This window comes from Rhinoderma darwinii, chromosome 6, assembly GCF_050947455.1.
Source record: "Rhinoderma darwinii isolate aRhiDar2 chromosome 6, aRhiDar2.hap1, whole genome shotgun sequence".
In the NCBI taxonomy this organism is placed as follows: Eukaryota; Metazoa; Chordata; class Amphibia; order Anura; family Rhinodermatidae; genus Rhinoderma; species Rhinoderma darwinii.
This window is the reverse complement of record NC_134692.1, coordinates 136743555-136755663: the sequence shown is the minus strand read 5'-3', so window position 1 is coordinate 136755663 and position 12109 is coordinate 136743555. Positions and strand designations below refer to the sequence as shown.

At 39.6% G+C, this 12109-nt stretch overlaps 1 protein-coding gene across 5 annotated transcripts in view; it reads right to left on the bottom strand.

Moving 5' to 3' along the window:
- The window catches only part of MEIOB (meiosis specific with OB-fold), a 39217-nt gene extending 31173 nt beyond the window's left edge, over window positions 1-8044 (bottom strand). For 2 of the 5 annotated variants that reach the window (XM_075830577.1, XM_075830580.1), the window contains exons 1-2: window positions 7973-8044; window positions 4102-4178 (exon numbers count right to left, since the gene is read on the bottom strand). In XM_075830577.1, the coding sequence (XP_075686692.1) occupies window positions 4102-4170 (69 nt within the window). In that variant the 5' untranslated portion in view covers window positions 4171-4178; window positions 7973-8044. Of the gene's footprint in view, window positions 1-4101; window positions 4179-7972 lie in introns of those variants that run through there. The other 3 variants (XM_075830578.1, XM_075830579.1, XM_075830581.1) reach the window with 3 other exon arrangements.
- Between the last annotated feature and the right edge of the window lie 4065 nt (window positions 8045-12109).

Here is a 12109-nt window from a genome sequence, read left to right as displayed (position 1 = left end):
ATAAAAAAATATGCAGTTGTGCCCGAGGAGAACATTTCTTCTGTTTCAAGAGGCGATTTATCAAGGACCTAAAATTAGGGAACCAGGAAGGGAGGGCCCAATCATATCCGATGGAAGCGACGGTGCCCGTATTATACCAGGATAATACTTTCCCAGCAAAATTCCCCAAACTACAAAGGCGCGGAGTGTGGACCAAAAGGGGGATAAGAAATGACACCATTTATCAGTGCGACACCGGCCTGTGCAGAAAGGATTGCTTCACAGCGTAACACACATCTATGGATTATTTTTATTTTTTTATACCACCTGACTATGCCCCTTATATACTCCGCCCCGCTTACATGTACCCCCACATTATAAAACACCAGCAATACTCAAACAAATATAGTACCAAGCAAAATCCGCTCTCCAAAAGCCAAATGGTGCTCCCTCGGCCCTGAACCCTACAGCGTGCCCAAACAGCAGTTTCCTTCAACATATATGGCACCGTCATACCCGTGAGAACCCTTTTAACAATTTTTGTGGTGTGTGTCTCCAGCGTCATAAGCTGGGCATGACATATTTGCCACTGAATGGCATATCTAGGGAAAAATATAAATTTTTAATTTGCACCATCCGCAGCGCATTCATTTATGGAAAAGACCTGTGGGGTGAAAATGCTCACTACACCCCTTAATAAATGCCTTGAGGGGTGCAGTTCCATAATGGGGTCACTTATCAGGGGTTTCTTTTTATTATTTCACATCTGAGCCTCTGCAGTTGTGAACCAATACTTTGTAAATCGCCAAATTAGGCCTCCACTCCGCATGGTACTCTTCACTTCTGAGCCCTGTCATATGTCCAGACAAAAGATTAGGGCCACATGTAGGGTGTTTCTAAAACCGGGAAACACCGCATAATAATTAGAGAGCTGTCTTGTTATGGTGGCACAAGCCGGGCACCACATATTGGCATATCTATGGAAAAAAATCCCATTTTCACTCTGCAACATTGAGCGCACACTAATTTCTACAAAACACCTGCAGGGTTAAAATGCTTACTACACCCCTTGGTAAATGCATTGAGGGGTGTAGTTTACAAAATGGGGTCACTTCTGGGGGGTTTCCACTGTTTTGGGCCCACAGGTGCCCAGAAACCAATCCAGCAACATCTGCACTCCAAATGGCGGTCCTTCCCTTCTGAGCCCTGCCGTTTGCCCAAACAGCAGTTTATGACCACATATGGGGTATTGCCGTACTCGGGAGAAATAGCTTTACAAATGTTGGGTTCTTTTTTTCCTTTATTTGTTGAGAAAATGAAAAAATTTGCGCTAAAGCTACGTCTTATTGAAGAAAAAGGACTGTTTTTATTTTCACTGCCTAATTCTAATAAATTCTATGAAACATCTGTGGGGTCAAAATGCTCACTACACCCCTAGATGCATTCTTCAAGAGGTGTAGTTTCCTAAATGGAGTCCCTTTTTGGGCGTTTTCATTGTTTTGTCCCCTCAGGGGCTTTGCAAATGTGACATGGCCTCCGCAAATCATTCCTGCTAAATGTGATCTCAAAAAGTCAAATAGTGCTCTTTCCCTTCTAAGCCCTGCCGTGTGTCCAAACAGCCGTTTATTACCACATGTGGGGTATTGTTTTACTCGGGAGAAATTGCTTTACAAATTTTGTGGTGCTTTTTCTCCTTTAGTCCTTCTGGAAATGAGAAAAAATTAGCTAAACCTACATTTTCTTTGAAAAAATGTAGATTATTATTTTCAGGGCCTACTTCCAATAATTTCTGCAAAAAAACTGTGGTGTCAAATCGCTCACCATACCCCTAGATAATTTCCTCAATGGGTGTTGTTTCCAAAATGGGGTCACTTGTGGGGGGTTTCCACTGTTTTGTCCCCTCAGGGGCTTTGTAAATGTGACCTGGCCTCCGCAAACCATTCCTGCTAAATTTGAGTTCCAAAAGCCAAATGGCGCTCTTTCCCTTCTCAGCCTCGCCGTGTGTCCAAACAGCCGTTTATTACCACATGTGGGGTACTGTTTTACTCGGGAGAAATTTCTTTACAAATTTTATGGTGATTTTTCTCCTTTAGTCCTTGTGGAAATGAAAAAAAATTAGCTAAACCTACATTTTATTTGAAAAATTGTAGATTTTCATTTTCACAGCCTACTTGCAAAAATTTCTGCAAAAAACCTGTGGGGTCAAAATGCTCACTATACCCCTAGATAATTTCCTCAAGGGGTATAGTTTCCAAAATGGGGTCACTTGTTTGGGGTTTTCACTGTTTTGTCCCCTCAGGGGCTTTGTAAATGTGACATGGCCTCCGCAAACCATTCCTGCTAAATGTGAACTCCAAAAGCCAAATGGCGCTCTTTCCCTTCTCAGCCACGCCGTGTCTCCAAACAACCGTTTATTACCACATGTGAGGTATTGTTTTACTCGGGAGAAATTGCTTTACAAATTTTGCGGTGCTTTTTCTCCTTTAGTCCTTGTGGAAATGAGAAAAAAAATCGCTAAACCTACATTTTCTTTGAAGAAATGTTGATTTTAATTTTCACGGCCTACTTCCAATAATTTCTGTAAAAAACCTGTGCGGTGAAAATGCTCACTACACCCCTAGATAATTTCCTTGAGGTGTCTAGTTTCCCAGATGGGGTCACTTTTGGGGGATTTTGACTGTTTTGGCACCGCAAGAGCCCTTCAAACCTGACATGGTGCCTAAAATATATTCTAACAAAAATAAGGCCCCAAAATCCACTAGGTGCTCCTTTGCTTCTGAGGCCGGTGTTTCAGTCCAGTAGCACGCTACGGCCACATGTGGGATATTTCCTAAAACTGCAAAAACTGGGCAACAAATATTGAGTTGCATTTCTCTGGTAAAACCTTCTGTGTTATAAAAAAAATTGTATTAAAAATGTATTTCTGCAGAAAAATATGAAATTTGTAAATTTCACCTCTACTTTGCTTTAATTCCTGTGAAATGTTTAAAGGGTTAAGACATTTTCTAAATGCTGTTTTGAATACTTTGAGGGGTGAAGTTTTTAAAATGGGGTGACTTTTTTGGGGTTTCTAATATATAAGGCCCTCAAAGCCACTTCACAACTGAACTGGCCCCTGTAAAAATAGCCTTTTGAAATTTTCTTGAAAATGTGAGAAATTGCTGCTAAAGTTCTAAGCCTTGTGAGGTCATAGAAAAATAAAAGGATGTTCAAAAAACGATGCCAATCTAAAGTAGACATATGGGGGATGTTAATTAGCAACAATTTTGTGTATTATAACTGCCTGTCTTACAAGCAGATACATTTAAATTGAGAAAAATGCTAATTTTTGCAATTTTTCGCTAAATTTTGGTGTTTTTCACAATTAAATACTGAACATATCGAGCAAATTTTGCCAGTAACATAAAGTCCAATGTGTCACGAGAAAACAATCTCAGAATCGCTTGGATAGGTGAAAGCATTCCGGAGTTATTACCACATAAAGTGACACATGTCAGATTTGAAAAATGAGGCTCTGTCAGGAAGGTCAAAAGTGGCTAAAGAGGGAAGGGGTTAAGAGCACTGGCCTTGTTTATGACAAGCAATTTTTGTTTTTGAACCCACGGACACAGCGGGACAAAGCCTATTTCCCCTCCTGTGCACTTACCAGCCTTTGAATAAAAATAAAATGAGCCAAAGGGGAATTTAATGGGGCTGTAACACACAACTGTTGAGGCAAATTGCTAGGGACAGCTAGAACGGCTCAAATTTTGCCGTCAAGAGAGGAAAATACCAGACGTCCCTCGCTGCATTATGATTTTTACTTTGCTGGGTCTCAGCAATTATCTATTCAGCGGGCGATCAGGCAGATACAAAAGGGTCTCTCATACGCTCCAACAAAGACTTGGCTGGCGCATAAGTGCAGGGCCGGGCACCATGACACATCCCTGGACAGCACCAGCAGCATCAGTTTACATCTCCTGCAGTGTAAATAAAGGACGGAGACAATTAGAGTATTGTGGTAACAGAAACGTGGGTATCGCGGTGGGGAAATACGGTGACAATGAGGTCGTTTGTAGTGGGGGTTGAGGCGGATGGGACATTGGCGGAGCAGAGCAAGATAACAAAGTCACTGATACTTACTGGGCGAGAGAGATTAGGGTGTAGGTCGGAAATGTTGACAAAATCTTGACGGAAGGTGCAAGACGCCATCCTCTAATCTACAAGGTCAAGAGAGTAAGAAAATACTTATTAGACCTGGTGTCCAACATTCGGTGTTGATCAGTTTTTTACTATGTGTTTTCCTGATACAGAGCTCCAAATACCCTGCTTAACGTCACACAAACAGACAGTGACCTCTCCTGACGTGTCTGTTTTAGTAAATACTTGTATTCCCTGTGAAATTAAAATTCTGGAACGTATTTTTTTCCGAACTCTGCGTTGTGCCGTTCCTCTGTTATTCCTCCTAGAAATGTATTAATAAATTGATAACTGGGTATTACCATTCCTCTTGTCAAAGGGGTGTGTCCCGACGCAGTCTCACTCTGCCAGCACTGATTGGACAGTGTGAGTCTGTGTAGGGACACACCCCCAACTGGTAGCACCCAGATGTAAATTTATTCATACATTTATAAGAGGAATAACAGAAGAACGGCATACTGTAGCTTTAAGAAAAGACGCTGCAGAATTGTTATTTAAAGGGGAATATTATTATTTACTAAAATAGATATGTCAGGAGAGGTGACAGGTCCTTTTGAAATCTTAAAATTCTTGCTGCCTGCAGTCACCACTAGGGGGAGCTTACTTAGTTCAATAGGAGTTGTATAATTCTGTATGCAGTGAGCTCCTCCTAGTGGTGTTAGGTGATGTTACCTCAAACTGATGATTTTGAAGTTGTGGGGAGCAAAAAGGGCACCGGCCCCATGGCTACCAACTTATAATATGGGCTCTAATGCCTAGGTTCTCAACCTGTGGACATATAGGGTGTAAGGGGTACTTGCACTGTCCTCATTCTGTTCTTTAATGGGTGCAGCTGAATGTATGATCATGGCCTTGGGGGTAATTTCATGTTATGTATTTGAGTAGGGGGTACTTAGAAACATTGAGAACACTGATCTACTGCACTTCCATGTAAACCCCAATATTCACATGGGGGGCACATGGAAGTTTTTTTCTCACTGATTCCGAGCATCGCTTCTAGGTCAGAAAATGGTGACTCATGGAGACACTACACAGACGAAGGGACGGGCTCCCATCACCTATTATTCTGCCTGGAGAGATAGAAAGAGAGAGAGAGAGAGAGAGAGAGAGACCCACCAGCAGAATAGTGAGCTCAGCTCTGGAGTATAATACGGGATGTAACTCAGGATCAGTACAGGATAAGTAATGTAATGTATGTACACAGTGACTCCACCAGCAGAATAGTGAGTGCAGCTCTGGAGTATAATACGGGATGTAACTCAGGATCAGTACAGGATAAGTAATGTAATGTATGTACACAGTGACTCCACCAGCAGAATAGTGAGTGCAGCTCTGGAGTATAATACAGGATGTAACTCAGGATCAGTACAGGATAAGTAATGTAATGTATGTACACAGTGACTCCACCAGCAGAATAGTGAGTGCAGCTCTGGAGTATAATACAGGATATAACTCAGGATCAGTACAGGATAAGTAATGTAATGTATGTACACAGTGACTCCACCAGCAGAATAGTGAGTGCAGCTCTGGAGTATAACACAGCATGTAACTCAGGATCAGTACAGGATAAGTAATATAATGTATGTACACAGTGACTCCACCAGCAGAATAGTGAGTACAGCTCTGGAGTATAATACAGGATGTAACTCAGGATCAGTACAGGATAAGTAATGTAATGTATGTAGACAGTGACTCCACCAGCAGAATAGTGAGTACAGCTCTGGACTATAATACAGGATGTAACTCAGGATCAGTACAGGATAAGTAATGTAATGTATGTACACAGTGACTCCACCAGCAGAATAGTAAGTGCAGCTCTGGAGTATAATACAGGATGTAACTCAGGATCAGTACAGGATAAGTAATGTAATATATGTACACAGTGACTCCGCCAGCAGAATAGTGAGTGCAGCTCTGGAGTATAATACAGGATGTAACTCAGGATCAGTACAGGACAAGTAATGTAATGTATGTACACAGTGACTCCACCAGCAGAATAGTGAGTGCAGCTCTGGGGTATAATACAGGATGTAACTCAGGATCAGTACAGGATAAGTAATGTAATGTATGTACACAGTGACTCCACCAGCAGAATAGTGAGTGCAGCTCTGGAGTATAATACAAGATGTAACTCAGGATCAGTACAGGATAAGTAATGTATGTACACAGTGACTCCACCAGCAGAATAGTGAGTGCAGCTCTGGAGTATAATACAGGATGTAACTCAGGATCAGTACAGGATAAGTAATGTATGTACACAGTGACTCCACCAGCAGAATAGTGAGTGCAGCTCTGGAGTATAATACGGGATGTAACTCAGGATCAGTACAGGATAAGTAATGTAATGAGATAGATAGATTTCACTATTGTTTGCCAAATACAAGTCTGCAGTTTCTTTATATCAAAGCAGGTTAATATGTCTCCCTCTTATGATAACAATATACTAGACAGCGCGATCTCACTATACAAATGTATATATATATAATGTATGTGGATTCTATTTGACATGTCATTATATGCAGTGGCATGTGAAGTCATAGGCGGTTATGTGGACGGCCCTGGTATAGGATTGCACCGGTATGAATCGGGCATAATGAATGTTACTCCTGCGCAATCAGGATATGTCCATTCATATCACAGCATGCTCTATCCTACGCCATTTTGTGGCGTTTATTCAGCGGTTTTTCGTCATCGGTAAAAAACGGTGACAAAACCTGCTTAATCCGATCATGGTGGTGCCCAACTATGTGCCACGCCGCTACCGACATAGGCAGTGCTGCGCAGAGTGGGCGGACACCATCAAGGGCAGAGCCGTGCCAATCACTCATGCCCATTTTCCATTTTTTTTTTTTCAATCAACATTATAAACAATCTTTAAGACTATTATCGTTCCCGCTGTGCCATTACGCCACCCTAGCTAGATACGTTACCCTCATGTGTGGGACTGATGCCGCTGTGCGACAGTCCAGTCGGTTACGTCACATGACGTCCGGGACTAGTGAAAGTGGATCATAATCTTATATATTATTTATACAGTTTATTGATGTATTATCATATCGTTATTAGCGAGGGGCAAAATTATCCTGCCCAGAAATTCAATGGACATCCCTGGTTACAGGCGATTAGAGATGGCGGCAATACCCTGCCTTATTTCCAGCGCTTACAGCGAATCGTTTCTATTGGTTCGACAGACAACAAAGGGTCAATGGATGGGCCTGTTGCTCTCATAAATTTGCCAAAAGCGAATCTCAATCCTCATTCAAAATAGCGATGAGGATATTTTCGCCAAATTTAAATTTCAACGTCTAGTGAATTGGTTTTATGCTTCAACGCATGTGTCCTTACAGGGATTGTAGGAGGTTAGAAAAAATGGCTGCTCTCTTTTAAAAACAGCGCCACACTTGCCCTTGGGCTGTGTCCGGTATTGCAGCTTCAAATGAATACCAGACTCAACGCATAGACAGGAGCGGCGCAGCTTTAAGAAGAAGGCAGCCATGTTTTTAATGTTTTCTAACCAAATATAATCCCATGAGGTGAATTGGCCAGGTTTGCGATTCGGTGATTCGGCCATTGTACTCTATAGACCAGGGAATTGCGTGAAGCGATAATCTCATCTGTAGCGCAATACAATCTAATGGCGGTAAAATTAACGAAACTGGAATAGGGAGGAATATTACACCTATGTTTTACATGAACCTGTAGGGAACAGACATTGCTGTGAGGGAAGAAAAAGAGGATAAAGTGGCTGCCATGTAGAAAGTATCAGTGTAATGTAATTACTTCCAGCAAATCTATAAATACAGGAAGGTTTTACCACAAGAAACAAAGTACTCAGCCCCTGTGCCCACCTCCTGCAGACACCACACACCTCTGAGGAGGGGCACAGAGAGGCGGGTGTATATAGAGAGGAGAGGAGTCAGTGCTGTCCTTCCACTGCCCTCTGGTGGCAGGGATGTAATCTGCAGCCTGTGTCCCTTTACTGATACAAATAGTCATAGAATGTGATTCAACTAAACTTTGAAGTGAAGTATTATAGTAGTTATATTCTTGTACATAGGGGCAGTATTATAGTAGTTATATTCTTGTATATAGGGGGCAGTATTATAGCAGTTATATTCTTGTATATAGGAGCAGTATTATAGTAGTTATATTCTTGTATATAGGGGGGCAGTATTATAGTAGTTATATTCTTGTATATAGGGGGGCAGTATTATAGTAGTTATATTCTTGTATATAGGAGCAGTATTATAGTAGTTATATTCTTGTATATAGGGGGCAGTATTATAGTAGTTATATTCTTGTATATAGGAGCAGTATTATAGTAGTTATATTCTTGTATATAGAGGGCAGTATTATAGTAGTTATATTCTTGTACATGGGGCAGTATTATAGTAGTTATATTCTTGTACATAGGGGGCAGTATTATAGTAGTTATATTCTTGTATATAGGGGGCAGTTATATAGTAGTTATATTCTTGTATATAAGGGCAGTATTATAGTAGTTATATTCTTGTATATAAGGGCAGTATTATAGTAGTTATATTCTTGTATATAGGGGGCAGTATTATAGTAGTTATATTCTTGTACATAGGGGGCAGTATTATAGTAGTTATATCCTTGTATATAGGGGGCAGTTATATAGTAGTTATATCCTTGTATATAAGGGCAGTATTATAGTAGTTATATTCTTGTATATAGGGGCAGTATTATAGTTGTTATATTCTTGTATATAGGAGGCAGTATTATAGTAGTTATATTCTTGTATATAGGGGCAGTATTATAGTAGTTATATTCTTGTATATAGGAGCAGTATTATAGTAGTTATATTCTTGTATATAGGGGGCAGTATTATAGTAGTTATATTCTTGTATATAGGGGGCAGTATTATAGTAGTTATATTCTTGTATATAGGGGGCAGTATTATAGTAGTTATATTCTTGTACATAGGGGGCAGTATTATAGTAGTTATATTATTGTATATAGGGGGCAGTTATATAGTAGTTATATCCTTGTATATAAGGGCAGTATTATAGTAGTTATATTCTTGTATATAGGAGCAGTATTATAGTAGTTATATTCTTGTATATAGGGGCAGTATTATAGTAGTTATATTCTTGTATATAGGGGGCAGTATTATAGTAGTTATATTCTTGTATAAAGGGGCAGTATTATAGTAGTTATATTCTTGTATATAGGGGCAGTATTATAGTAGTTATATTCTTGTATATAGGGGCAGTATTATAGTAGTTATATTCTTGTATATAGGGGGCAGTATTATAGTAGTTATATTCTTGTACATAGGGGGCAGTATTATAGTAGTTATATTCTTGTATATAGGGGCAGTATTATAGTAGATATATTCTTGTATATAGGGGGCAGTATTATAGTAGTTATATTCTTGTATATAGGGGCAGTATTATAGTAGATATATTCTTGTATATAGGGGGCAGTATTATAGTAGATATATTCTTGTACATAGGGGGCAGTATTATAGTAGTTATATTCTTGTATATAGGGGGCAGTTATATAGTAGTTATATTCTTGTATATAGGAGCAGTTATATAGTAGTTATATTCTTGTATATAGGAGCAGTTATATAGTAGTTATATTCTTGTATATAAGGGGAGTATTATAGTAGTTATATTCTTGTATATAGGGGCAGTATTATAGTAGCTATATTCTTGTACATAGGGGGCAGTATTATAGTAGATATATTCTTGTATATAGGAGCAGTATTATAGTAGTTATATTCTTGTATATAGGGGGCAGTATTAGGGCATGACCACACGTGGCGGATTTCCTCCGCAACTGTCCGCATCAATGCCGCACAGAATCTGCGTTGCAGATTCTGCTGCGGATCTGCACGAAATGTGCAGTACATTGATGCGGACTAGCTGCTGCGGACTGCGGGAAAAGTGCTTCCCTTCTCCCTATCAGTGCAGGATAGAGAGAAGGGACAGCACTTTCCCTAGTGAAAGTAAACGATTTTCATACTTACCGGCCGTTGTCTTGGTGACGCGTCCCTCTTTCGGCATCCAGCCCGACCTCCCTGGATGACGCGCCAGTCCATGTGACCGCTGCAGCCTGTGCTTGGCCTGTGATTGGCTGCAGCCGTCACTTAGACTGAAACGTCATCCTGGGAGGCCGGACTGGAGACAGACGCAGGGAGTTCTCGGTAAGTATGAACTTATCTATTTTTTTACAGATACATGTATATTGAGATCGGTAGTCACTGTCCCGGGTGCAGAAACAGTTACTGCCGATCGCTTAACTCTTTCAGCACCCTGGACAGTGACTATTTACAGACGTCTCCTAGCAACGCTCCCGTCATTACGGGAGCCCCATTGACTTCCTCAGTCTGGCTGTAGACCTAGAAATACATAGGTCCAGCCAGAATGAAGAAATGTCATGGTAGTAAAACCAATACGCTCCGCAGCACACATAAGATCTGCGGACTTCATTGCGGAATTTTGACTCTCCATTGAAGTCAATGGAGAAATTCCGCCATGAGTCCGCCACTGCTCCGCAACAGACAGAGCATGCTGCGGACACCAAATTCCGCTCCGCAGCCTATGCTCCGCAGCGGAATTTTACGCCTCGTCTAAACGAACACTGCTAAATTAAAGTGTAAGTCAATGGACAAACGGCTCCGCTGCGGATTAACGCTGCGGAGTGTCCGCAGCGGAATTTAAGTGAAATTCCGCCACGTGTGAACCCAGCCTTATAGTAGTTATATTCTTGTAGATAGGGGCAGTATTATAGTAGTTATATTCTTGTATATAGGGGGGCAGTATTATAGTAGTTATATTCTTGTATATAGGGGGCAGTATTATAGTAGTTATATTCTTGTATATAGGAGCAGTATTATAGTAGTTATATTCTTGTATATAGGGGCAGTATTATAGTAGTTATATTCCTGTACGTAGGGGCAGTATTATAGTAGTTATATTCTTGTATATAGGGGCAGTATTATAGTAGTTATATTCTTGTATATAGGGGCAGTATTATAGTAGTTATATTCTTGTATATAGGGGCAGTATTATAGTAGTTATAGTCTTGTATATAGGAGCAGTATTATAGTAGTTATATTCTTGTATATAGGGGCAGTATTATAGTAGTTATATTCTTGTATATAGGGGGCAGTATTATAGTAGTTATATTCTTGTATATAGGGGCAGTATTATAGTAGTTATATTCTTGTATATAGGGGCAGTATTATAGTAGTTATATTCTTGTATATAGGAGCAGTATTATAGTAGTTATATTCTTGTATATAGGGGCAGTATTATAGTAGTTATATTCTTGTATATAGGAGCAGTATTATAGTAGTTATATTCTTGTATATAGGGGGCAGTATTATAGTAGTTATATTCTTGTATATAGGGGCAGTATTATAGTTGTTATATTCTTGTATATAGGAGGCAGTATTATAGTAGTTATATTCTTGTATATAGGGGCAGTATTATAGTTGTTATATTCTTGTATATAGGAGCAGTATTATAGTAGTTATATTCTTGTATATAGGGGGCAGTATTATAGTAGTTATATTCTTGTATATAGGGGGCAGTATTATAGTAGTTATATTCTTGTATATAGGGGCAGTATTATAGTTGTTATATTCTTGTATATAGGAGGCAGTATTATAGTAATTCTATTCTTGTATATAGGGGGCAGTATTATAGTAGTTATATTCTTGTATATAGGGGCAGTATTATAGTTGTTATATTCTTGTATATAGGAGGCAGTATTATAGTAGTTATATTCTTGTATATAGGGGCAGTATTATAGTAGTTATATTCTTGTATATAGGAGCAGTATTATAGTAGTTATATTCTTGTATATAGGGGGCAGTATTATAGTAGTTATATTCTTGTATATAGGGGGCAGTATTATAGTAGTTATATTCTTGTATATAGGGGGCAGTATTATAGTAGTTATATTCTTGTATATA